Below are 26,322 nucleotides of genomic sequence, written 5' to 3'. Positions count from 1 at the left end.
CGAGCTGTTTTACCGTGAAAAAACATAAACGTGGAGCTAGCTAAGCACCAACTTACTAAAATGTAAACGAATTTCCGCTGCATACGTCGGGCGCGTGTATTCGTTTGGCATTGGAGCGTATATGGGGGGACAAAATAATAAGTAACCTCCACAAAAATGAAGGAATAAACGTACGCTCTGAAGGTAAAACGATGCGCCAAAATGTAAAACTCTTCAGACAATCGTGAAATACATTCGTAACATGTAACCCTGGGCGGAAAAATAAACGCATCCGAGATTCTTCGTGTATAACATTACCTAATCTACCTGTTCTATCTGTCGTTGTTCATTGTCCGTTATTTTAAATTGTTCCTTTTACTCTTTCGAGTAATTGCTCTTGCTGATGTATTATATTTCAGTCTTTCTGTTCAGTTAATGAATCGACACAGTATGGAGATTGTGTTTTTTTCTAATTTGTTAAAATCGTAGGGTCAAATGAACATATGCTTTGATATTCTACTCGTTGTAGCGGTGAGTACAAAATCTCATAGCTTTAAATGCATTACAGCAAATTTGAGGTATGTTGGTTTGAAATCTACGACGTTAGCATTATAAGGCACTCAAATATTACTTCTAGCTCCGTTTAATGTGTGTACAATTATTCAAACTCGTTTCGGCTAGCGGGTCTGTCACTGTATGTGAGATATAAATGAGAATTATTCGTTATTCAAACGTACGAGATGACCGAAAATGCGTTAGCCAGCAAATGATTGCCCGCAATAATGGCGCACTTTTGCTTTTGCATAAATCGTACTAAAACTCGTTGATGACCTGTTTACTGAAAGGGCTTTAACAGTGATGATCTCCTAGATCAATGCGATCCTCTATGCAGACAGTAGTAGTTCAATAACTTGGTAAGTAGTAAATAGACATTCCTATATTCCTGGACTTTGTACACCATATTGATAAAGTCATCCTTGGAATAACCATTTTTGCTCCCTTCCATGAAATGAGCAAATTGCTCGGAATGTTGCTCACAAGGCACATTTCGAACTGATAAGTATTTGCATCGGTTTGTTTGCAAAAATATGGCCACAATAATGACTGTCAAATGTTACAAACAAAACTCTATTGGCAAACTCCCGCAAAGAACTCCTTCTGTGGGTCGTATGTTTGACATATCTATTCTGATTGATTGTTCCTCGATACCTTACTGCCTATCACACTAATATCTACGGTCGCTTATATTGTATAACATTATTATACCTCGATTGAAAACCATCACTTCGACGGTAGCAAAAGCATTTTAAGCTTTTCGGCGTCACTCATACCAGCCGATTCGTTAGCATCGCGCTGCTTTCGTCCAACCATCGTGCCGCCAGCCGTTTGGATAAGTTTCGATGGGGCAGCTTGCACCACTACCATCGGTTGCAGTGTCGGAAGCAGCTGATGGTTTTCAGTGTATATGTCCGCATTTTCCTCATTTTTCAACGCTTTCTCATTAAACTCGTACGAGGACATGGTTTGTGTGGCAATTTCGTGCGCATTAGTCTGTATGCCAACGTCACAGCTGCGCTTGGAATTGCGTGAATTAGTTTTCGCTATCGAAACGCCCGAATATGAACTGTTTACCTGCAGCGGCGACAGTTCGGAACAGTAGGACGAGAAGGACGAATCGTTCACAAAATCAAACGGTGCACCCGATGGCGATGGCACACGCTCCATCAGTTCCAGATCCTTTTCGCGCTCACGTTCTCTTGCTTTCTCTTTTTTTCTGCGATGATGATGCTGACTTTTCCTGTTTATAGTAGACTGACGAGAACCGGTCCCTCCGGTCTTTCGGCTGCGGAGGCTTTTGCTCGTCATGCTGCCCTTGCTAACCCGAGACGATCCCTCCTTGCCGTGCAGACGTGTTGTTGCTACTCCGACCGATGTATCCTTCGAAATAGCGTCGGTAACTCGCGAAAGCATCACTTCATCCCGTCCAGAAGTGATCTGACGCAGAGGAATATTTCTTCCGTTTAGTAACGCTTCCGCCTCAGCTTCGTCATCGTCATCCTCACTGGTGTGATACTCTTCGATACGACAGCCACCTCCAGCTCCTCCTGTGGTGTTTCCTGGACCAGGTACGCTACCACACCCATTACCGCCAACATCACCCATGCGGCGGCTGGATCCATCAAACTGCTTCATAATAATGTCAAACTTGGAATCTTGCAACTTTAATGAACCAACCGATACGTTATCATCTTCCGACGTAGTTAGTCCTTGGCCTTGTAGAAATGGGAGCAGCAGCTTTCCGTTCGAGATCAAATCATTGATCTGATGTGCGTCCATGGCACCGATCCCAGTACGACGCTGCATGTTGCCTGCCCCGAACGTACCCGCCGTCGATGAATGCCGTCCAGCACCGCTTCCTGCCGATTTCTGTATAGCTGCTGTGACGATCTGCGACTCAACCGATGTGCTACTCTCCTTTCTGCTGTACCGTCGTCCAGTAGCTGCAAAATCGTGTCGTCTCCGACTTTGGTGGCGTGATTTGTGAGCATGCTTTCCACCAGCCGCACCCACCACGACCGTTCCGCTTCGGCTACTCCGACTGGCAACCTTTGTCTTTACCTCGGCGATTTTTACCGATACCTGCGAATCGATCGAATTCCGACGCGATTCCACCGACACGTGCCGCACACTGAAGCTTATCTCCGAATCAACCGAATTTTTGCGTGGATCGTGACTCGAACTAGTTGCGGCACCAGTCAACGCACACCGTCGGTTCACAAATCGAGGCAAATTATTTGCCCAGGTAGAGCTAAAATCGTGACTACCGATGGCAGAGTTTATGTCAAACTTCAACCCTACCGGATCGGTGTGCGAGTTGTGAAACGATATCGACAAACGGCCTTGATTTTGAAACTCTTTTCGTTTGGCGAACGCTTGCGCGATCACTTTATGCTTCTGCAGCTTCACCGGTTCGTCGATGTCCGTACCGAAGCGCCTCCGAAAATATCGACCCCACGATTCGAGTGTCGAGTTGGTCCACACCCAGGACGACATCACGATGCCGGACGCGAACAGACAGATCAGATGCACCTGCAGAATAGCGACGCTGGGTCTCTGCTCGATCCGACAACTGTTTGTAACATCGTCGTTGTAGATGGACGTTATTTGGCAGACGAGAAAATTGCGGAACGCCGTCGCCCATGCAGCACTGTGTCGAAACTCGTGCACGTGACAGAACACGGTTGCTACGATAAATATGAACGTAAACGTCGTACAGATGCCCATGCGTACGATTGTCTGGTGGATCTTTTTACTAGCTCGTGCGGAGATGATTTCTTTACTCGAAATACGCAACCGTATCAGTGTGAGTAATCCACGGCCAAGAAAGTAACCGCCAACAAGCAGCACGCAAAGTACCGGTGCAAGAAGAAATCCGCCCCGGATCGGATGGTTAAGGTATCCGACGAAACAAATGCCCACCGTACTGTTGCCATCGATTTCACTCAGCGCCATGATGGTGATCGTTAGCACGAGCGGTAGCGACCAGGCGATCAAATGGAAGTATGAACCCTTCTTATCGATGCGATCCTGTATTTTGCCGATCGCTTTAAAGCTCATGTGCCACACGTAAGTGAAAATGACGAACCACACCATGGCGGCGATGAGGAAGTAGTACACCAGTATGAATACCACTATGCAGGATAGGTTTTCACCGGCGCTTGGCTCGGAGGTACGGAGCGTACCATCCTTACGGCATACGATATCCTCCCGACCGCCTGGCGTAAACTGTGCTAACCAGCTACATAAAGGAAGTAAAGGAAAGTTGAGTAAAACAGTGCAGCTATAAGAGTGTATGTGTGTGTTACAGGACCTACCCGAGACAAGAGACGGCGAAACAGAAATTGATATAAAATATTACCATCGCCGGATACTTGTTTGCGTTCTGCCAATCGATGGCGAACGTGGCGAGCGTGAAGAGATTAAATGCCAGACACACGCTAGCTCCCCATGCGACTAGCTTGTGTATCTGGCGATGTTCATGGTCTGTGTACAATGGATCCTTGCACTGTACACCACATCCATCGATTTCTGTAACAAGGGGAACATTTAATATAATTAATTTTACTTATTTCTTGCGAATGGATCAAGGACCATCGAATGTCATGTCAAATCATTTTTTATAATGTTAAATTGGGTAATTAATTTGAACAATCTTTGCCAACAATATTTGAGTCTTCCTACATGGTTCCAGAAATTGTGTCTGTTGAGATTGCAAGTGGGCTTCAAGGACACTCTAAGTGTTTTTTTTGCTTGAATTTTATATCAAAACGGTGTAAAACTGTGAAAAACTAATAAGAATTCATTGGATGTAAGACATTAAGATTGCACCTGACATTCCATTTTGAGATTTGATTTGCAGAATAGATACGTTGTCTAATTTAATATAATTAATTCAGATTGGGGGCGGCCCGGTTTTGTAGGCGACAACGACGCCGGTCTTCAAACGGCAGGACCGGGGTTCAAATCCCATCCGGACCGTCCCCCCCCCCGCAGTGACTGGCTAACCAACTACGTGGTATCGGCAATCTAGGAAGCCATTTCGATGGCTGGCATGACCTTAGAGGTCGTTACGGCAAGAAAAAGAAAAATTCAGATTGGTTTGATTGATCATTCTAGGAGTTATTTTTCGTTTATTTATAGAGGCTTTGTGTCTCTACATTCGCCTCTCAATATTCTAGGAATCTGATTGCAAATGTTGAAATGGACGAAAAATATGTCATGGAAGCAATTAATATGATTGAAAATAGTTTCTCATCTTCAAAATTGTTAGCCAACTATAAAAGAAAACTAAAATTACCTTTATAATAGTTTGCTGGTAAATCGGCCGCTACCAACGGTTTCTGACACTGTCCAGTAGCATTAAACTTCATTTCCTCCCGCACATCGTTATTACACTTGGAAGGGTAAAGCGTTTCGTTGCATTTGAGAAACTCCGGAAAGAAGCTTGTGTTGTACAGTATGCGGCACGGTTCCAGTGTGATCTTACACATCTCCAGCGACGGTAAGTACACCATTTCTTGACCATTAATTTTCTCACATTTTGGTGTAAAAACGGCACACAGAAAGGGTTGTATAACGGCCCAACACTTTGGCACATTGATCAGCGCTTTGTACTGAAATAGTTTCCTATGCGTTTCCTCCTGGCTGTACGAATCGGTCAAATCGAGACTGATTGACGAGTAGGGTAGGATCGACCCGAGGCACGAATTGTATCGGATCGGTTCACATTTGGCCGGTCGAACGCAGTAAATGTAGCGCATTTCACGTCCATCGAACCAGGTTTTGTCGTCCTTGCCCTTTTTGCCATGCATACGATAGTTGCGCGTACCGTTGATCGACTCTAGCATCGGTCGAGATTCCGGGGGTGTTATGAGATTCGAGGTAAGATTTATTTCCTTACAGTGAGCAACGGTAAGGAACAACATTACCGACAGCCAGACGATCACCGTGAGCATCGTGGTTTCTGTCATCTTGAGCGATCTGAAAAACAAGCGAAGCAGAAGCAAATTGTGAGACAATGATCATTTATGAAGCAATTGGGCAAACCACACCTTACCTTACACGTTAAAATCAATTATTGTTCCAGCGATACGATACAACACACTTGACTCTACGGGAGCCGAATTCGTAGACATGCAGCACGTTCAACATCGAACTTTCTTTGCCGAACAACGCCTATTACTCGGGGCAGGATTATCAAACACAGGTTTCATATGGTTTGAATACAAATTGATTGATTAAAAACTTCAATGAGGATCAACCATGTTTTACACAGGCCACTACTGCCATTCGGGTGGTTGTGCTTAGGGACGCGCGGTGGTGTTATCAACAATATCAATAGATATAGGTTCGAATGGTGTCCCACAACTAGACACAATAAATGCACGTACACAACAGTATGAAGGGCGCTCGAACAGAGCGATCCACGAACGAAATGGTTACAATCTACGCGTACGACTGTCGTGAATGACGAATCGAGCTAAATATGTGCCGTTTTACTACACTGCCTACGCTGTATCACATCCAATCACATCACAAAACACTGACTTTACATTGAACACACACGGGACACGGTAGCTTATTACGATTCCGCACATAGTTTGATGAACGGCGTTGCTTTTCTCATAGTTTGTACCTTTTTCTACACACGACGACGATCAACGCACCCAAGCACTGAGGCATTCATGAGGCGGACCACCCATGAAGATGATCAGCCGCATTGCAAGAAACCAACCGCGAAGACGATGACGGATAGAAGACATTCGCCGTTGTTGTTTGGACGCTCTTCTTCTTAGTCTTCTTGAGCGTGTGAAGTGCAGAATGACAGCAATGCTTTACCGGATTATGAACCAAAAGGGTGGGTTATTTTATTTTGTTTTCATTTCCTGCAGCACAACATAAAAAAAATACATACAATTCAATTACATTTCATAACACTTTCTTCAAAGTTATGCTTTATTATACATTTCTCTTAGCGTCAACGATGAGTTCGGGTGATGATGCACTGCGTATGCATCCACACCTTCGTACAAGGCTATATGCTTAAAATCTTCACTGATTGCCACTCGCCAGCCAACTAATCGCATGTTATAAGTATATCATAATTGTAGCAAATAATCCGGACATGCCTGGATGTGATCTTTCAACCTTTCCTTCGGTACGACGTGAATTGCATTGAACGGGCAGGATTGCATTTCGCGAGCACAATCGTACTTTTTTTTGCACTTTACCAGATGATACGGCATTCGGTGGCGCGCAATACGGTGCGCGCTATCGTACGGGCAGGTCATCATTTCTTCAGGCATTTTTGTTCTCACTTTTGCTGCATAATATTTTTGTGTCGGAATAATATAGTAAATTAATGACAAATAGTTTATATTGAGAATATAATGTAGTAACTTACCACCGCAGTTCTGTTAGCAGTTGGCTTTTGTTTTGGTTTTTTCCCCTTTTGCCACACGACTGTCATTTCTGCTGTCATTCCAATAATTTTGGGCCACGACAGGGTCAACTTTTGGGTCACGATTGAAGGAGGATAAAATGGCCATTTGGTGTAGTAGAATGTAAAGCCGACGCTCGGTTGTGTGCAACTTTACTGAAAAACGCTATTGATTATACAAAAAGTCGTGCTAATGGATGAGAATATGTACAATCTACTCGCTACAAGAGCTAATTATGGCAAGGTACTTATTGTTTTCGGCACAGTAAGTTGATTTATACGTAATACATCGTTGTCCATCTTTATTGCTCCCTCTCGTTAGCGCGTATACTACTCTTGGCGGGAGTTGTTCCAACAGCAAAAAGATAAAGCGATCGAGTACGTGCTTCAGCTTTTTATCGATATGACCGGTTTTGAGTACACCTTGGAGGACACCGACTTGATGTTGCTAAATGAAGACGCCCATCGTCTGCTCGAGGAGAAAATATTAAAAGCGGTAAGCTCAGAGTGGAACAGTACAGACACCACCATATCTGTACTGAGCTTCAAGCAGTTAACCTAACTTTCCCTATTTTTGTTTGCTAACACAGACATTTGAGGAACGAGACTTTCTGGAAAATTGTGTATTTATAGCCAACTTCAACCAATTCTGGCAGCACGTAATCGTACACCAATGGAAGGACCTCATGCATGAGAACGATTGGTTCAACAAGAGTCTCATGCTGGTCATGGTGTTTTGCAACAGCGAAAATGACGTATGTACGATGGTCGGATGTTTCATCGGTACAAATCTGTTGCCCCAGCTTTGTGCCGCCCGGTTGAATTTGTTGAACGACATGGAACGGGTGTGCTGTTGGCGCGATAGTCAGCGGAAAAGTACGCTAAAAAAGAAACAGCAGTATCTGGACCAGATTTGCCAGATCCTTCTTCCGGATCTTAGGCATGGTTTGAAATATAGCAAACTTTCCTCCTTTGTAATGGAAAAGATTTGCGAAACCATCCTAGCATATCCGGACCTAATGATAACGGAATACGATCAGCTTGATCTGATCGGTGCTGGCTTGGTTTGGAAGAACAGGAAAGGAACACAAACTGTGCTGAAGTGTTTAAAAATCCTGATGAGTGATACGTTTAGTGCTAACATACGGGAAGCTGTTGGATTGTATGTGCTTAAAACCGAATCTCAACTAACGCGCATAATGGATTCATTCAAAATGACCGAATCAGCAATCCTTCACTTATTTCTGGACGCTCTGAGGTAAGCATTTGAATATGTAATACATTTTTGGAGTATCTTTATTTATTCATAAATCTCTCATGTATGCCACTCTGGGAAGGAGGACACAATTAAGGGATAGAACTGTACTGAGTGGGGTTAGCTTATGAGGGGTTGATTAATCTTGAGCGCAAATGTAGGAATTTGGGAGGCTTTGTAGTCATACAGATGGTGCACGCGGTTAAATTTGGACGGCTGGAAGGAATAAAGATAGGAGGACTATCGCGGGGACGACGTGAAGGAACATATAGGGGTGAAGTAAGCAAGAAGAGGAGATACGTCGTACTCTGAGGAAAGAATATAGACAATGAAGTAGGTCTGTGCGTTTGAATGGCGGGATCCAATCATCTCGATTCTCTGCATAGCGCTGACTCCAGCTGGGGTCAGGACTATGATGGCTGGCAAAGTCCTAGACGAATCGGATCCAGGAACAAATATGGTCTCGGATTTCAGAGGCCAATTATGGTAATTGAACCCAGAGATTTATTTGCATTGTTTACGACAAAGTAAATGTGGTTCTTGAACGACTGTTCTTTGTGTCGAGCCACACTCCCAGGTCCTTGGACTTTGTGGTGTCGAGCCACACTCCCAGGTCCTTCACGGAGGTAGCTCTGTTAATTTTAATACTAATCAGGGAGTAGTCCCACAACAGTTTACCATGACAATGGCCATAGGCGGTTCATCCTATAAGCGGACTGAGCGGCCGATGAAAGATGGCCATAAGAAACTGTTTGTTGTAAATACTGGCGGATGGAAGGGGCTATGATGATTGCTTCCAGGACTTCTTGGTTACGAGATGCTTCTTGTCGGCAACTTGTCTTCACAGGACATTACAAGCACCTAGAATTTGTCGAGATAGTTTTGCGCAGTTACAATGTCAGAATACGAAGAAACAGGAAAAAAATCATCAGCAAAACAAAGATGCCCATCAACATGGGAAGAACATTAATGCAGTCAATCAATAGAATAAATAGGATTGGACTTAGGGCACTCCCCTACAGGTACACCAGACAAGCACATGACTGGTGACGAGAGCGTGTGCTCCAATCTAACCTCTGAATCTGATTCTGAGTATCCATGTTAATTCCGTTTTTTTAATTCGTCTTTTACAGTATTGTAGGTAGTATTCTGTTGTCTAATGAAACGGCCGAAAAAATAGTGCTGAAAATGTTTAGCAACGATGAAACGGTAGTAAATGCGGCTATCGATCTGCACGGAATCCATTACAGTTCAACTAAACCACCGGCCGAAGTGGAAACCGATGCACTGATAGCAATATTGGATGTGTTTGAACGATACACCTACCCGTTAGCTTCATTCGAGACAGTAGTGAAGAAGCTCTGGCAGAAAGGATTCTTCCGCCAGTTTGATGAACTCTTTGCAATGTTGATCGTAGCTAAAAATCGAACAAATGCTACCTTCATTGCCAGCTGTATCGCGCACACGATAACTTACTGCCATCAGCTGCTGATGGATGACATCGGTGCAAAGATTTCACCTGCACTGCAACCACTGCCGGATACCGTAAACTGGACATTTATACGCAAACGGATGGAAAGCTTCGTGAGCGGTTATCCCAAGTGTTTGGTGGAAGCATCCAAGACAGCGAATCTTTACAACTTGTTGCTAAACTGTCTGCAGCCGGAAAACACCGAACTGTACCGGGTCGCTAGCGTAGACTGTGAAGCATACTACGAGGAAATATTATTCAACATACTCTCGAAAATTGCGCTGAACGGAACTAGCTACAGTGTGCTATTCAATACGCTAACCACCATCTACAGCTTCGACACTATCGCCCACATTTCGGAAGATGTTTGGAACGAACTGACGGAACAGTACTACACCGTCTTCTTTCACATCCGTACCCGCTTGAGGCGCTATAATTTGGTAAGTACTTTTTTCTATCTTCTTAACTACACCGAAAATTGTAGCTTATATGTTTGGCTTCATTTTTTTTACGCGCAGGGTGTTGACACAAAGCTGATGGAATCGTACTCCGCTGCTGTAATGCGGCTGTGCGTACTAATCGAGATAAACAGCACGTCCGAGAATGTTTTCACGCTGGTGGAATATCTGGAAAACGATTTACGACTCTTAAAGAAGATGAACCTATCCAACGAAGGCGAAGCCATCTTCTATCGACTCTACAAAAATGCATTGAATGCGGGCGTTCGTTGCTGCCTGGAGAAACGCCCGAACAGGAGATTAGACCAGTTTGGTAAACGCGTGCAAGCGTTTATGGACGAGCTGGTTGATGAACTGGATTGCGACGATCGTACGTGCGCTGCTGGGTGGCACGTGACAAATGCTCTCTGCAATATGCTGATACTGACACAGCAAACGTACGCAAACCTGTTGCCGGTACTCTCGAAGAAGTTGACGTATTGCGTTGAGGCGGAAGTATTAGAGAAGCTTGCTAAGTACGTTGAGCGTCATGTGTTCATCGGAAAGTCTGGAATAGGTGAGTGTTTGTCATTGGTATTTCTAAAATTTTCAGGAATTCCAGCTGATGTGTGGTTTTGTTCTTCTACAAAAGATCTCAATATCAAATGGTTTTCTAACATAAATTGCTGGCTTTATTGGCGGGTGGTTGGGTTGAATAATTGGATAGGACATTGCATCTGGCGAATGCATCAATGAAATAATTTAATCTTAAATTGGGGCCCACCACGCCGCTTCTGGCTATTGGTCATTTCTAAGATAGTTTTGTGATCCTAACATTCAGTCTATGTCTCGGAGACATATGTGAGTCCCAGCCAGTGGCGGATTTAGCCCTTCGGAGGGCCTGAGCAGAGCGGATAAAGGGATAAACCCGTCACTGATCCCAGCTTCTTCCATCACTACAGGTGTTTTGAGTGGAGTACGTTCCTCAGGCTGCGCTATTATCGAAATCAATACGTCTATATTGTCCCTGCTGACTTTCCCAAGATACGTAAAGTTTTGGACGACATCAAAGAAACGATCATCTCAGTGTCCTTGTTTTTTCTTCTTGGCTAAACGACCATTCTAGGACACGCCAACCATCGAATGGCTTACCACGATACCACGTAGTCGGGATGGAACCCGACTTTGAACCCCGGTCTTGCCGAGTGTCCTTGTTTATGTTTATGTTTAATCTGGTAGACACTGAATACTAGTCGTATCCACTGGCAGTGTGTCACACATTTTGTTAAGAAAATAATAGTTTGTCCGGAGCGAAGTTGCATTCGCATCGAAAGACCTGCTGCAGTTTTTCATCACTAGAATGTAGCACGTGAAGAGAATGCCGGATTAATTCCTCACCAGCAAATTTTTCGAAAGTCAGTCAGAAGTCGTGAGTGGATCAAGTTTCCACTCAAAGAAATGGATTGGCGACCTGAACAAGTCAGCACTACATGCTCAACTACGAGTAGTCCAAGAATAAGTTTTATAAACCAAGTAGTCCAAGAATAATAAAGTTTTATAAAAAAATCTCCGATCCGTAAATGAATGCTGTCGATCTAGTCAGTGGTGGACTTTCCGTTTCGGAATCCTCAAACCATTTTAAAAAAATATGTGGGCGAAGTATAGATAATAATGAGGGATATAAATAATGAAGATACAGGCATTTTTTACCCATGGGTAGTATGCGCGTTTTCGGTGCACATGTTACTTCGAACAGCTCTAGTTGTTCGAGGATGAAAATTAAATTTGGATTTAAATTTTCCAATCCTCAATTATATGTTTTTTTCTTCTATTGTTTGCAGACGAGGACACCAATTGCCTGTTGGAAAGAAGGCTGATGCTCGCGACCTACAATGATGTATATCGGCAACATCAAGCATTACCGCAACAAATCGACACACGCCACGTTCTGAAACATTACGAAGAAAATGGCCTGTTTGCCGAAGAACTGGAACAGCTGTTGAAGATTGTGTTTGAGAATAATCGGAACGAGTTTTATAACATCATTGCACAAATAGTGGTGGATTTTTGTAAAAAATCAAAGCAGAGCGCGAAAGTGAAGGTTTGTATTTGTTTTCAAGAAATGTGGTGTGGTAATTCTCCAAATTTATATAAAACATTTTGCTTTATATTGCAGAAATTTTTGTCGAGCTTGCATACATTTCAAACAAAATGCTCGACGGAAGAGATGGATGAACAAGAGCATTCGCTCGCACTCATTAAATCTATTGTTGATCAAATATTGGAACAAGCTGATACTGTGAAAGGGATACCGGAAAGCGAACTAGGAAAACTGCTCCACTCGCTGAATCCTTGGGTGACACGCATGCCTTCAGAGAGCAGCAAGGAATTGTAAGTATTTTGTATTTTCGCACTACAGGATGGGAGAGTGTGACGTATCTTCTGTGATGCTGTCGGTAAACATTTATCTTATTTTCTTATTTCCTTATTTCAGAAATCAATTTATTCGACGCCATCCACATTATTTGGCTTTAAAGGGTAAAGAATCATTACAATTTCGCATTCCTTTGCAAATGTTTATGAAATTACTTAAAAAGAAGTAACCGCGCGTTAAACACACGCCTATAACAACTAACGTTTTGGGAACTGTATTCCTATCCACAGTAAATAGAGTAAGGCAACGAAAAGAGAAGGTACGTTACATTTTGCTCTCGTCGTATCTCTTTCTTCATAGAAACTATATAAAATGAGTTAAAATAATATAAACAAAAATTGTTGAATCAAACAAAAACAAAAGCTCTATAAGCTAATAACAACAACAACAAAAAGAAGAATAAAATAGTTTATGTATTTTGGTGGAGTGGCTAAAATTCGAATTCAGTTAATTTATTTATTTATTAGCTTATATTCTTGTTTGCCATTAATGGTCACACAAGATGATATAATTGCCCACGTATTAACATAACGCAGTGATTCACTCATAGTACGATTTGAGGCATTAGAATCTAAGCATTCATAGGTTCATTCGCATATCTTGAGTTGTGTGCACAGCATATCTTGCGTTTGAACATAAAAGTTACCCTAGCCTTATCGCACCGCCTTTGAAGAGTCTCTAACCCTGACGGTAAATATCTGGTTTTGTACGGTAGTACATTTCCGTTGGGCCATCTGAGGATCTTATTGCAAACCTAGTCATTTTTCTTTGGACACTTTCGATTCGCTTGATCCAGCAGTCCGTATAAGGACACCACACAATTTATCCGTATTCTAATATTGATCTTACTAGACCATTGAATATTGTCTTTAAACACGCAGGATCAATAAACTTATTTGTTATTTTACGAACTAAGCTTAAGGTGCTATTAGTTCTTTTTAGTATGTTTGCTATGTGGCTGATGAACGTTAGTTTATAATCTAATATTACCGCCAACTTTAGAGAATAGCGCAAGCGCTTACGAAATCCTTGACCACTGAAATAGAAATCCCCAATACATTAGCGAATCAGCTAAACGATCTAACGGGGTATGCAAACAGGACGATTTCTTTTTCGCAGGACGCAGGAAGCATAAATTAAGCAGTTGGCGTTCGATGATAGAAAAGTAACATCATTTACATTTACCCTGAGGGACTGCCAGATGTGTTCATAAACGTGTCAGGACTATAAACACCGAATTTCACAAAGTACGTCCTGTTGACTATATTAGAGCAACGCCAAACCAATATAGGAGTTGGAATGCCTGGTCTGGCCAGCTGTGCTGATAGTATATCTATGGATACACTGTCGAAGCCAGTCTTCAGATCAGTATTCGCGATTGCTAGACAAATTCTGTTAAATTCGTAGACGTTGAGCGACAACAAAGCGTAAAGTCTTTTTTGTTGCTAACGATACATACTATAATTAACATTTTTTCAAGCACTATGGCACATTGAAATAAAATTTTGAACGATTTTGTCTTTCCAATGTAACACAAAACGCATATTCATCATAGTAGCCATAACTATGTAAGCTAGTTTCATTTCAATCATTAGCTACTAATTCGATCAGACAGGTCATTTAGCATAGAACCTTCAGAGTCGTTGGTCACGATATTCTTAGAAGCTGTTACTAGTGTATTGCAGGATAGATCCGTAGATAGGTTCCGGTTCCTTTTGGCATTGCCACGAATATATCCGTATACGTAAGTATTTTTTTCATATTTGAGCAGAAATTTTGTAAGTGGACGAATAAGGTAACGATGAAATTATTTTTTTGGTAGATTTTCAAGATGCGTGAAATAGTTCACTTACAAGCTGGCCAGTGCGGCAATCAGATCGGTTCAAAGTTCTGGGAAGTTATTTCCAACGAGCATGGTATCGATGCCACCGGAGCATTCCAGGGAGAATGTGGCGATCTTCAGCTCGAAAGAATAAACGTGTACTATAACGAAGCTTCCGGTGGTAAATATGTACCACGAGCGATTTTGGTAGACCTTGAACCTGGAACGATCGATTCCGTCCGTGCCGGTCCCTTTGGACAGCTGTTCCGCCCGGACAACTGTTCCTTCGGCCAGTCGGGAGCAGGAAATAATTGGGCCAAAGGACATTACACGGAAGGGGCAGAATTGGTAGATTCGGTCCTGGATATTGCACGTAAGGAGGCCGAAAATTGCGATTGTCTGCAGGGTTTCCAGCTCACCCATTCTCTCGGTGGTGGAACCGGATCTGGCATGGGAACGCTGCTAATTTCCAAAATTCGCGAAGAGTTTCCGGATCGTATAATGAACACCTTCTCGATCGTTCCATCGCCGAAAGTGTCCGATACCGTGGTTGAACCGTACAATGCTACATTGAGCGTACATCAGCTAATTGAAAATACGGATGAAACATACTGCATCGATAACGAGGCACTCTATGATATATGCTTCCGCACATTGAAGTTAACCACACCAACGTACAATGATCTAAACCATCTGGTATCGGCTGCCATGTCTGGTGTTACGACGTGTCTTCGCTTTCCCGGTCAACTGAATGCCGATCTGCGAAAGCTAGCGGTAAATATGGTCCCATTCCCGCGGTTGCATTTTTTCATGACGGGTTTCGCGCCACTTACTTCCCGTGGAGCCCAACAGTATCGTGCTCTCACCGTACCCGAATTAACGCAGCAAATGTTTGATGCTAAAAATATGATGGCTGCATGTGATCCTCGTCACGGACGTTATCTAACGGTGGCGGCCATCTTCCGCGGGCGTATGTCGATGAAGGAAGTCGACGAACAAATGATGAATATCCAAACAAAGAATAGTAGCTACTTTGTGGAATGGATTCCAAACAACGTGAAGACCGCGGTTTGTGACATTCCTCCGCGGGGACTGAAGATGTCCTCCACGTTTATTGGTAATTCGACTGCGATACAGGAGATTTTTAAGCGCATTGCCGAACAATTTACGGCAATGTTTAGACGCAAGGCATTTTTGCATTGGTACACCGGCGAGGGCATGGATGAGATGGAGTTTACGGAGGCTGAAAGTAATATGAATGATCTTGTTTCTGAGTATCAGCAGTACCAAGAAGCGACGGCAGACGAAGAAGGCGAGATGGACGAGGAGGAGGAAGGTGGTGAAGACTGAAACCATAGTTAAATGGAGTAATTAAATTACTTGTCAAATTTTCGTTAATGTTTGAGGTCAATAAAATTATCAACTCTTTGTGCTGGTAAATTGATGTGGAATGTTTTGAAATTGTGACCATGAAAAATACGGTTTTCCATTGATACATGGGAATGGAAAATGCTGAAAAAGTGTGCCAAATGGGAGGTTTTGCCACGCGCTGAATTTTTGGTTGATGGTAGATTTTCCTTCGACAAACCATGGGTGAAAACTATTACGGCTTCCAGCATCATTCTGTTGGTAAATTAACCCTAACCGGCGAAAATCACCTCCTACCCAACTCAACAGCCAGCCGACTGGGTGCAAGTTCTCACCCATATTGCAAAAGGACCTCACAAATCGTGTTATTATGGTAGGATTTTTTTTTATTATTCTATTAAGGGCTGTTACAAAGCCGTCAACCCAGTAGTACATTGAAGTAATAATTTCCGTCGAGTGTGTATGCTTTGCATCATGATCGTGTGAAATGATAAAAAAATGATATCTTATGATCCCTATATCTTCACAAGGTAAATCCTAACCGTGTATGATCTTCGAAGGAAATAAATATAAGTAGATTTATATAATCTGCATCTTAAAGATATTACATTGCTAACCAATTTTACCATTCTACTCCAATTCCCTACGATGTGTGTGTTGTGTGTCACTCAGAGTCACTTTGTATACATATAGTGGACCTTATCCTATCACACCTCTTCCATCTTAGGTGCTCCATTATCATCATCTTCCGAATCACTAACATTTGCCCGTGAACGCGTTCCACCTGGCTTCCCACCGATTGTAAGCAGGGTTTTACGATCATCGCTATTACGGTGTGTTACATTCAGGGCACCTTTGGATGCCGTTGGCGTTTTGGACAAGTTAACTACCGGGTTAAGGGAATAAAGATAGATTGCGTAGGAAACGACAAAGATTGCGAGCATCGTGTTCAGATAGATGGGGATAGAGAACAGTAAATAGCATAGCACTGCCGTAAAAAGCAGTTCCAGCGCACTGGCAAACGTTTTGAGTATCGAGTTCATGTACTTCAGAAAGAAGCTGGTGATGATCCCGATCGCTGCATTATTAAGCATAATTACGATCACCTCAAACCGTGCGATTTCGCGCAAATTTTCGCTCGTAAAAGCACCGACCAGTTCGCCCTGCAGCAATAGTATCAGCATGTTGCACACGATCGAGTCTAGGTACATGAATACGTTCTGCACGTAAATGTTGATATCGGAACCTTTCTTCTTCAGCAGATACTCGTTGTATACGCCCGCCAGGCAGGAGCAAAATGTTTGCACCAGTATAAGCAAGGCACTGTAGCTTAGTTCGAACCCGGAGATGTTTTTACCCCGGAATGTAGTACCATCATCTGCTTCGGGTTTTCGCGGCTCAACGGTCGAATCACTTCCGGTCGAAGACGGAGACGTGGTGGAAAATATGGAAAAGTTCCATTGCTTTAGCATGCATCCAACGGTCAGTAGCAGCAATGAGAACCATTGCTTCCGGCTAAGATACTTTTTAAAAATAATCTAAATGCAAAAGGAACACAAAGAAAGAGATAGAGAAAATGCGTTAATAAGGATCATGTGTGCATCGACCCTGTCATACTGTCCGTCTTACTTGGAATAATATGCCCGTTACAACGACGCGCAACTGTAGCAGCAAATAGTAGGTCGTTGGATCGAATGTGGAAAGATTCACAAATGATAAATTGTTGTACAGACAGTAGAGAAAGGCGGGCACAAAGTACAACAGCAACACATCGCTTCCTTCAACCACGCGCGCGATAAGCGACCGGAAGCTATTTCTGCAATAGGACACAGAGAAGATATCAGTGTTTAAACTCTTCGCTTCATCCCATGTGGGGACGCTCACTCTCTGCAGTAAAGTCCGGCCGATATCACAAGCTTTAGTGCTTCCGTTAGCAATACAACAAGCACAGTATTGTAGCTGTAGGAGTTATCGGATCGTTGTGAAGCGGTCACCAGAATGCCTACGGAAACCGGGAGGGAACGAATGAAAATACAGCGAGAAGTTTATCAATTTTACGAGCGCACCGTGATAAAGATGCCGTTTGCGGTGATCTTACCTTGACTGACGAACAGTGACATGTAGGTCATAAAAATCAAACCGCTCGTCCGGCTGGGAAACAGCTCACCCCAGTTCACGCGGGCATTAGTCATGTTTCGCTTTGGTGGTTGTTTCTCGCGATCACTCACACTGTCCGATGGTTAGCTGTGTCGAATCGAGGCAGGCGTGTTCTATCGATCAGCATCCTTTAGCAGTTCATGGCTACAAATCCCCGATTTAATCACCTGAACGTAGGCGATATAGCGAACATAAGGGCACACGGCCAACAAATCCCTGTACTAGCCGAGGGTGAAGCGACACGCAACAACAACAATAACAAACTCCGCGGCTGCTGTCATCGTTGGCGATGGTTTTGATTTTTCGGTTGTCATAGAAATCGGGCGAAATGTTTTGAACCATTGCAATGCCGTTATGTGAAATATCTATCAGTTTTCGGCAGTGTATCTATTTTTGTATTAGCCGAATAAACATTGGTGTTTATGATAATAAGTAGTCAAACAAATATATCTTTTACAAGTTTTTTCCCAGTCATGCTTGTTTTGCTAACCTGCCGAGAACTGGTACTTTTCCCCTCTTCTATTTTCCTTAATTATTTTGATAAACTTCTTAGAAGTGTCTCGTGCAATAAAATTTCGAAGCGGAATCTTGAATCGCTATTCAAAACTTACATCACATAATGGCCCAAAATTTTGACAGCCTACTGTGACGTATCGCATTTCGCCCAAATCGTCGTCTGTCATTCTTACCCATCCTCTATCTCGTTCTGGCGAATGAATTTGCTCGGAACATCTACCGGCAACAGCAGTGAGTCGGTAATTTTGCGGACACTTTTGTTCAGCAGAGGGCAATAAAGAGGCTGCGTGTCCACGCATACACACACATAAAAAAGGTAAACACGATCGTCCAGACCCTGAGGCTGGGAAGTTAGGAAGTAGCGTCAATAATTCTTCTGCAAAATGGTTAAAATCGAAGACTTTAAACTGTCGTGTGAACTGGTTGGCCACAAGCTAGACGTACGAGCCGTAGCCGAAGGTGCTGGCTTCCTTGTTTCCGGTTCGCGTGATAAAACGGCCAAAGTTTGGCAAGCTTTCGGGTAAGTGGCTTCCGTTGATTGTTGGCTAATGAGATGAGGAAACCCAAACGTTCCCATGTCCCATTCTTCTGTTTACAGCAAGCATTACGAGGACAAGGAAACGCTAAAGAAGCATACGAACTACGTCGGTGCCGTGCTGGTGATTGAATCGAACGGATGGATATGCACCGGGAGTAACGATGCAACGATTTGCATCTTTCAGTACCCGGGAAGTGGTTCCAATCCAACCGAACCGATCGGTGTGCTGAAGGGACACACGTCTACGGTGTGTGCGCTGGCAGCGGGCCATAATGCGACCACGCTCATCTCCGGCAGTTGGGATAAGACGGCCAAAATCTGGACCAATGCACCCGGTTCCGGTGCGAACATAACGCTGGTGGGGCATGAGGCAGCCGTGTGGGCTGTTGCTTGCCTACCGAACGGGCGGTACATCTCCGGTTCGGCAGACAAAAACATTGTCGTGTGGAACGAAAAGGGTGAAAAGCTGGTGGTGCTAAAAGGCCACAAAGACTGTGTGCGAGGCTTGTGCCCGTTGCCGAAGGGAGGTGGATTTTTAAGCTGCTCGAACGACGCCACCATCCGGCACTGGAACGATACGTACGAGTGTGTGAAAGAGTTCCACGGACACAGCAACTACATCTACACCATTGGCCGGTCGGATGCGTGGGGCGATGAGGTGTTTGTTACCGGGAGTGAGGACAGCACGATACGCATGTGGCATCTGCGGGAAGGTCCGCTCGGCGAAGCGCTTCAAATGCCGGCCCAATCCGTGTGGGCCGTTGCGGGGCTAAAAAATGGTGACCTTGTGGCCGGTACGAGTGATGCGATTGTGCGCGTATTTAGCGCGAACGAAGAACGCGCCGCACCGGAAGCAACGTTGGCCGCGTACCGGGTGGCAGTTGAGGTGCGTCAGTCGGAATCGGCTAAACAGTTGGGCGGGATGAATGTGAACGATCTGCCGGGTCCGGAATCGTTGCTGTCCGAGGGTCGTGATGGACAGACGCGTATCGTGCGCCATCCGAATGGGAAGATCCTATGCTACCGGTGGACCAACGGGAAATGGGACTGTGTCGGTGATGTGATGGGTGCGAGCGACGGTGATACGGGGAAGCAGCTGTACGAAGGCCGCGAGTATGATTATGTGTTTTCGGTCAACCTTTCGGATGATGCGCCCAATCTGAAGCTGCCGTACAATCGGGGCGAAGATCCATGGTTCGTGGCGCAACGGTTCATCCACAAGCACAATCTGCCCCAAGCCTACCTTGATCAGGTTGCTAATTTTATCGTGAAAAACTCCGACAGTGCACCGGTGGCCAGTGCGTTAGCGAACAGTTATTATGATCCGTTTACGGGCGGTTCACGGTACGTGCCCGGATCCTCAGGTGGCCAGTTTCAACCGTCGGCAGCCAATACCGATCCGTTTACGGGAGGATCGAGCTACACGACGCAAACACCGAATGTGGCGGCCGTTGCACCGAATGCGAGCGGTGGAGCTGGTGCGGCAAATAGTGGCAATTTGGATCCGTTTACGGGTGGTTCGAGCTATACGACTGGGTCGACCGAGGTGAAGAAAAGCAACACACACTTCCCGCAGCGGCATTATATTTTGCTTGAAAATGCTGATCTTTCGAAGGTGCTGGTTAAGTTGAAGTAAGTAAGAATTTGAATTTTATTGTTGCTTTCCATATAGATTTGTTAAATGGAAGGTGTCCAAAGTGTACGCATGCCAAGTACACTCACAGATGAGTAGATAAGTCTTAGTCCTAACAAGTGTTGGCAGATTCGGGGATTCGGAAGATTCCAAGATACAGTCCCTAGGAAAATTCAAATCGAATTGCATCTAGGATGCAATTCGATTTGAATTTTCCTAGGGACTGTATCTTGGAATCTTCCGAATCCCCGAATCTGCCAACACTTGTTAGGACTAAGACTTATCTACTGAAGGATTCGATTAGGATTCAATATGCAAATATGATTTGCAGAGTTGATAGAGAATTTAATTATTTTTTTTAGATTGCTGATTTAGACATCTCTCCCCCCCCGCACCCGGGCAGTCACTGAACTTCAAACCTCCTTTGGTTCTTTCTGGTTCTGGTTGTGATGTCGAATGGATCCTCCTTCTGGGTGTCTAACTTTGTTAAAAAACTGTATTTTATGTTCTAAAGTTGCGTTAATTAATATAATCTTGATAAATTGAATGTCAGCAATACGGTCAGCTCTTAGCATATATGAATTTTTAAAAAAGTAATACTCTTTGTCAACTTAAAATCTATAATTATATTAATCTACCCATTTCCTCCCTCTACAGAGAACTGAATGGCAACATCGAAGATCAGAGCCTTCGCCTGTCGGACGAAACGCTCAACGATATTGTACGGTACGCGTGCGAAGTAATGACCGTCCGGGAACAGAATTCGGCTTGCTTAACCGCACTGAAGTTCCTCTACACGACCTGGCCGACGGAGAAACTGTTCCCCATCATGGACATTACGCGACTGATCGTGCGTGAACCACGTGCCTGTCAGGAACTGTTCGAGGATGCATCGTTTATGGAAACGTTTCTCCAGCACACGAACCATTTGCCGGCAAACCAGCTAATGTCTGCCCGATGCTTTACCAACATGCTTGCCCACCAGCCGGGACGTAATGTGGTGGTCGAAAACATTCGCGCCATCGTTGATCGCTTCGGGACGGTACGGGGTAGCGGTGGCGGTTGTAGTGCGAACCTGCAAATTGCATTGGCCAGCTTCTATCTGAATCTAACCATGACTCAGCTGGACAAACTGTCGTCGGTGGAATTTTGCAAGGTGCTTGCCAGTACGACCGGCGAGCTGCTTTGCTGGTTAACGGACAATGAGGCAACGTACCGTGGGTATCAAGCGCTTGGCAATCTGCTAAGCATCCCCGGTCCGGGCATGAGTGCGATCACCGAAACGCTGAAGGCAAACAGTACCCTGACAGACAAGATACTGTTCAACATTAGCAGCGAGTTGCCAAACTTTGCAAAGCTAAACGAATGTGCAAGCTATCTGTACGAGCTGCTGTTGGTGTGAGGATAGGGCCATGGTAGGGATTTGTTCAACCAATGCTCATCAACCGGTACACTCTTTCAGCTAGGATCGAATACGTAATAAATGGTAGGGAAACACGCAAATAAAAGATTAATTGCAATTAAAGTGTATCTGTAACTCTGATAGCCCCCAAATTTAATTTTAACTTTTTAAACGTTAGTAACCGCTACGAACTCAATTTTTTAATTGGTAGTTAGAAATTTCACGATTGCACCAAAAATGTTGAAAACAATATTAGTCTTAACTTTTAAAAACCCTCAAAAAAAACCCTGATGTGTCCTATGAACCACCAACCTGTTGTGGTGGTAGTGACCCTTCAGGATGTACTATAAGTTCCGTCCCATCAACTAGCTTCCCTGTTTTAAATCGCGACAGCTTTCCTAATCGCATAACCGTATTTGGGCGCGAACTTTTCGTCCTAGGACACGCCTCTTCCTTCCTCAAAAAACTATTCTTCGTGCAGTGTCTTCGTATACTAATAGTGCCACAACGAACGATCACTCGCACATAGCGCCATCTGTTGGTGAGCAGCTACTAAAGACTTTTCAGTGGAACACTTGTCGATTACTGTTGATACCTTATCTCCCAAAAGGCCAAAAACGAGACCTCATAATCTCCGCTTTCATGAGATTTTCTTCGTCCAATAGATCTCTACTACCAACAGCCCGTGTTATCGAAACGACATCCTTATTTAAGACACTTCGCATTCAAGCTTTTTCAAAAGTCCTCATAATCGAAGAATCATTCTCCACCAAGCTAGAGAATGGTGTACCGCATAAATTGTTTAAATTATACCTTATTCACCAAGAAGAAGTTGATTACACGATTATACAAAAAACTAAAGTTTTTAAAGTTTCACATTAAATTTATTTTTCGGTTCCCCTTCGCGTGCTTATTGTTTTAACATGATTTGAATCACATTACAATATTTTTTTATTAAGGAAAATCACTACATCCATGTTGACTGTTCCATTTGGTCAAATTTGCTTTAGCTCCGTAATTCACCATCCGAAGAAAAGATCCATCGCTTTATTAACGATCCCGGTGCCACGTTTCTGTACCGGCGGTGCGGAAATGACGGCCTGTGGATCCTGCATCGCCGTATACGACATGTTCATAAGCGATCGGACCCGCCAAAGCGGTTTGTCCTGCGGTGAGGACGATAACGCAGTGGTATCATTCTCGTTGCCCTCATTTTCCTTTCCCAAGATGGCCGGATCGTTACAGTACTGTACACCGATCATTAGTCCCTGGCTTATAATACGTCCATTGTAGTTAAGCGCCCGGTCACACTCAAGCCGCGAGCTGTACCGCAAATGTACCCAGTTCCCGTTCTGTGGCGATGGTGCCTGCTTGTCCACGATCGTACCGATGCCGATAAAGTGGGACAGAATTTTGGATGCCGCATTCGCCGGAAAGCCAAACACCGTAATCCAATTGGCTGATTTGGCGGCCTGCTGTACCTGGGTTTGTTGTTGTTGCTGCTGCTGCTGCTGCTGTTGCTGACCCCCAAAGGGAGACATCGCGTTCGGGGAGATGCTCGTGTTTCGATTGTTGAGGTCCGTTGCTATCGGTATCGGTGACATTACGCGCGAAAGATTAAATCCACTCTGGTTGTGGAACGATTCGTTGAACGGGGGATTTTGGCCGGAGCCGGCACCCGATTGATCGACTCCATTATTGCCCGTCTGTGTACGGATCGGTGTTTGCAGCAATTGCTTCTCCTTGCGCCACGAATCGAATAGCCCTTGCGTCGGTGGTCCCGTGATGCTGGAGTTGGCATCGAATGACTCGTTGCGGAAGTGGTTCGTCAAGTTGCCGGCTTGTAGTGTTGGTTGAGGGTTTTGCAGATATCGCTGAGAGTGTGGTACGGCATGACCTTGAGGCGTATGCGGATGCATAAAAGAGGAGGACAGTTGCTGCTGCTGCTGATGGGGATGTTGTTGCTGCTGTTGGTGTAGCATGGTTGGGGAGCGCAGACCCTCCGACGGTGATCCCATCAAGCCGTGTGGATAGGCAAGCGATGAACGACCGCGGGTCGGCGAGAGTGTTGTTGGGCGCGGCGTGGTAGGTGGATCTCCCATTAAAAAGGACGGCAAGTAACCGGTTCCGCTTGGTCCGGTGGTTACGCCGGTAAGCGAACTGCCACTAGGGCTACCAAGCGTCATCGGTTCCATGCTTGGGTTTTTTTTCGCGAAGTAAACTGGAAGAGCTGGGTCGTAGGTAAAGCTATACGGCACTGAAGAGAAGCAACACAACACAACACCCAGCAACACAGCAGCACACCGACTTTGGAACGATTGTTTATTCTTGTTGACGCGCGTCGTTACATTTAATTTTAGCCGCACGCACTCAAGAAAGTTGACATTTCGTGCTTAGAATGACAGCTGTGTTGCCATCGCTGTATGTTTTGGGTCGCATGCTGCGTAGCATTGTGGTATGATATTTTCATGGATTTTCATAGAAATTAAATGATTTTTTCTTGAATTGTACAATGAAAATTATTTCAAGTTTTTTACGAAGAATTCGCTTGGTCGTCTAACGGAATTCTTACTGAAAATAAACTAGGTAGCTCACTTACTCCAACTTCCGCTTGTTGCTATTTTGTACTTGATCAGTTTTATCGTGCAGTTGAGCCTTGATTTGTATTACGCTTTTAGCAACTTGTTCTCATATGTCCTCGATAGTATAGTGGTCAGTATCCCCGCCTGTCACGCGGGAGACCGGGGTTCGATTCCCCGTCGGGGAGAGAAAAACGCTTTTTCTTGTTGCTGCAACTCTTTGCACGTTTTTTTCTTGCTCATCGAAATCTTGCTTTTTTCATCAATTTCCATTGATGAAAAAACTGTTTTCCTTAGAAATGGATTAAATACTTTTCCAAGTTGTAATTACATAAATGTAGCAATTCAAACACGCATTTTTCCGAAATAATGTGTTCTCTGTTTAATTACACAAATATGTCAGTGAGGGCTGGAACTTAAATTGAATGAGTGAAGCTGCTGCCTTAACCAGAGAGAGCTCCAATACGTGGACAGAAAAGAAAACATTATTTAAACACAATCGTATCCAACATAGCGCCTAGACACTGTACGATGTTGTTCGACATGAGCGTATCGACCTTCTCTTCCAGATGTCGCTTCGGGTCCTGCTTGCCCACGTTCTTGATGGCCAACTGTTCGGGCGTCATCTTTTCCTCGTCTTCCAAAGCCTGCGTGTGTTGTGGAAAACAAGAGTAAAAGGCTCGTAAGAATATTTGTTCCTTTTGCAGATTCTGGTTCCCACTCACCTTATTGTAGTTCTTCGCCAGTTCCAGCATCTCGCTAATGGTACTTTCGTTGATGCTGCAGTGTTCTTCATAGTTGGCCAATGTGAGCCCATCCATCCACGATTTTTTATGCAGATTCAGGAGCATCTTTTGTTCCAGCTCGTTCTTCCGATAATTGATACTGATGGAGTAATAGTTACGATTCAATCCGTGGATCAGTGCCTGCACCGATGGTTTCTGCAAATGGCCCAAATTGGACGTCGTTTGACGCGATTCCTGGCACAGCACCAGCGTATTGTGATTGATCAGCCGGAACGCGTCGATCACGACCTTTCCCTTTACCGATTGAATAGGATCTACAACGACGGCCACCGCACGTTCGGAAAGTGCTTCGAACGATTGCTGCGTGTTAATATCGACACCCGACAACCAGCAACCGAACCCGGGATGGGAATGGTACCATCCTACCACCATTTCCGGTCGACCGGTTTGCTTCAACATGTCCAACATTTTCGCCTGGAACACGGGATCGACCGCTTCGACTGATACTCCCGTTCCGGTCTGTGGCATAGCAAAAACATCAATCACTTGCACGGTGTAGTCATCGACAAACTCGCCTACGGGGAAAGGAAAACGGGTCATAGCAACCGAGAACCGGGAGCAGAGTGTGCGGATGTTGATGCTACTACCTACCTAACATTAGCCCCATGACTTCCATGGGAACTCCTGCACGGCCGTGCTTCAGCATCTTCAACAGAGCTAGCGAGGAAATGTACACTTGTTCCGCTGTGTCCACTACCGGTGCATCCGACGGTGGAGGTGCTTGGCTCATTCCGGGCATGCCGCCACCGAGTCGCAACAAACGATCCATTGTAGCGTATTCTGGAAGTTGCGAACGTTCCTGTGTGTGAGCTGTTGTCCGTACGTCCAAAATAAGAAGCAAACGATGTCAGGGAATGTTTTCGTATCGTTTCCCACGAGCTCACTTGTTTAAATAGTGCAGAGTTTTTCTAAAATTGCCCGCACT

The 26,322-nt window shown here is 44.4% G+C and overlaps 8 protein-coding genes and 1 non-coding gene across 10 annotated transcripts in view; 4 read left to right on the top strand and 5 right to left on the bottom strand.

Moving 5' to 3' along the window:
• Positions 1 to 26,322, bottom strand: part of LOC126564267 (SUMO-activating enzyme subunit 2-A) — a 354,644-nt gene that overhangs the window by 69,378 nt on the left and 258,944 nt on the right. The window lies entirely within an intron of this gene.
• On the bottom strand, positions 1,258 to 5,510 carry LOC126563945 (protein smoothened). The gene is made up of 3 exons (XM_050220810.1): positions 4,838 to 5,510; positions 3,855 to 4,068; positions 1,258 to 3,778 (listed from the first exon to the last, which is right to left on the bottom strand). Exons 1-3 carry the CDS (start codon positions 5,508 to 5,510, stop codon positions 1,261 to 1,263), a joined length of 3,405 nt encoding a protein of 1,134 aa, XP_050076767.1. The 3' UTR covers positions 1,258 to 1,260.
• On the top strand, positions 7,173 to 12,745 carry LOC126564074 (uncharacterized). The gene is made up of 8 exons (XM_050220989.1): positions 7,173 to 7,223; positions 7,302 to 7,475; positions 7,570 to 8,237; positions 9,368 to 10,145; positions 10,224 to 10,719; positions 11,984 to 12,243; positions 12,319 to 12,533; positions 12,637 to 12,745. The coding sequence occupies exons 1-8, from the start codon at positions 7,173 to 7,175 to the stop codon at positions 12,743 to 12,745; spliced, it is 2,751 nt and encodes a 916-aa protein (XP_050076946.1).
• LOC126564686 (tubulin beta chain-like) lies at positions 14,408 to 25,084 on the top strand. 2 transcript variants are annotated; one of them, XM_050221773.1, is made up of 2 exons: positions 14,408 to 15,737; positions 25,047 to 25,084. In XM_050221773.1, exons 1-2 carry the CDS (start codon positions 14,408 to 14,410, stop codon positions 25,082 to 25,084), a joined length of 1,368 nt encoding a protein of 455 aa, XP_050077730.1. The 2 variants fall into 2 exon arrangements, with proteins under 2 accessions (XP_050077730.1, XP_050077731.1); XM_050221774.1 differs by lacking the exon at positions 25,047 to 25,084 and having other exon boundaries at positions 14,408 to 15,748.
• Positions 16,474 to 17,958, bottom strand: LOC126564778 (UDP-galactose transporter senju). Its single transcript, XM_050221883.1, has 4 exons — positions 17,865 to 17,958; positions 17,651 to 17,768; positions 17,396 to 17,582; positions 16,474 to 17,304 (listed from the first exon to the last, which is right to left on the bottom strand). The coding sequence occupies exons 1-4, from the start codon at positions 17,956 to 17,958 to the stop codon at positions 16,474 to 16,476; spliced, it is 1,230 nt and encodes a 409-aa protein (XP_050077840.1).
• LOC126564119 (phospholipase A-2-activating protein) lies at positions 18,822 to 22,025 on the top strand. The gene is made up of 3 exons (XM_050221052.1): positions 18,822 to 18,959; positions 19,038 to 20,609; positions 21,268 to 22,025. The coding sequence occupies exons 1-3, from the start codon at positions 18,823 to 18,825 to the stop codon at positions 22,010 to 22,012; spliced, it is 2,454 nt and encodes an 817-aa protein (XP_050077009.1). The 5' UTR covers position 18,822; the 3' UTR covers positions 22,013 to 22,025.
• Positions 23,032 to 24,207, bottom strand: LOC126564829 (nucleoporin Nup35). The gene has a single exon (XM_050221946.1). It carries the CDS (start codon positions 24,205 to 24,207, stop codon positions 23,032 to 23,034), a length of 1,176 nt encoding a protein of 391 aa, XP_050077903.1.
• On the top strand, positions 24,708 to 24,779 carry Trnad-guc (transfer RNA aspartic acid (anticodon GUC)). The gene has a single exon. It is a non-coding gene; the product is annotated as a tRNA-Asp (tRNA).
• Positions 24,948 to 26,232, bottom strand: LOC126565095 (26S proteasome non-ATPase regulatory subunit 14). The gene is made up of 3 exons (XM_050222234.1): positions 25,989 to 26,232; positions 25,317 to 25,912; positions 24,948 to 25,238 (listed from the first exon to the last, which is right to left on the bottom strand). Exons 1-3 carry the CDS (start codon positions 26,164 to 26,166, stop codon positions 25,077 to 25,079), a joined length of 936 nt encoding a protein of 311 aa, XP_050078191.1. The 5' UTR covers positions 26,167 to 26,232; the 3' UTR covers positions 24,948 to 25,076.

This window comes from Anopheles maculipalpis, chromosome 3RL (assembly GCF_943734695.1).
Source record: "Anopheles maculipalpis chromosome 3RL, idAnoMacuDA_375_x, whole genome shotgun sequence".
NCBI lineage: Eukaryota > Metazoa > Arthropoda > Insecta > Diptera > Culicidae > Anopheles > Anopheles maculipalpis.
Note: the sequence above shows the minus strand (reverse complement) of the source record. Positions and strands in the feature narration are given on the sequence as shown.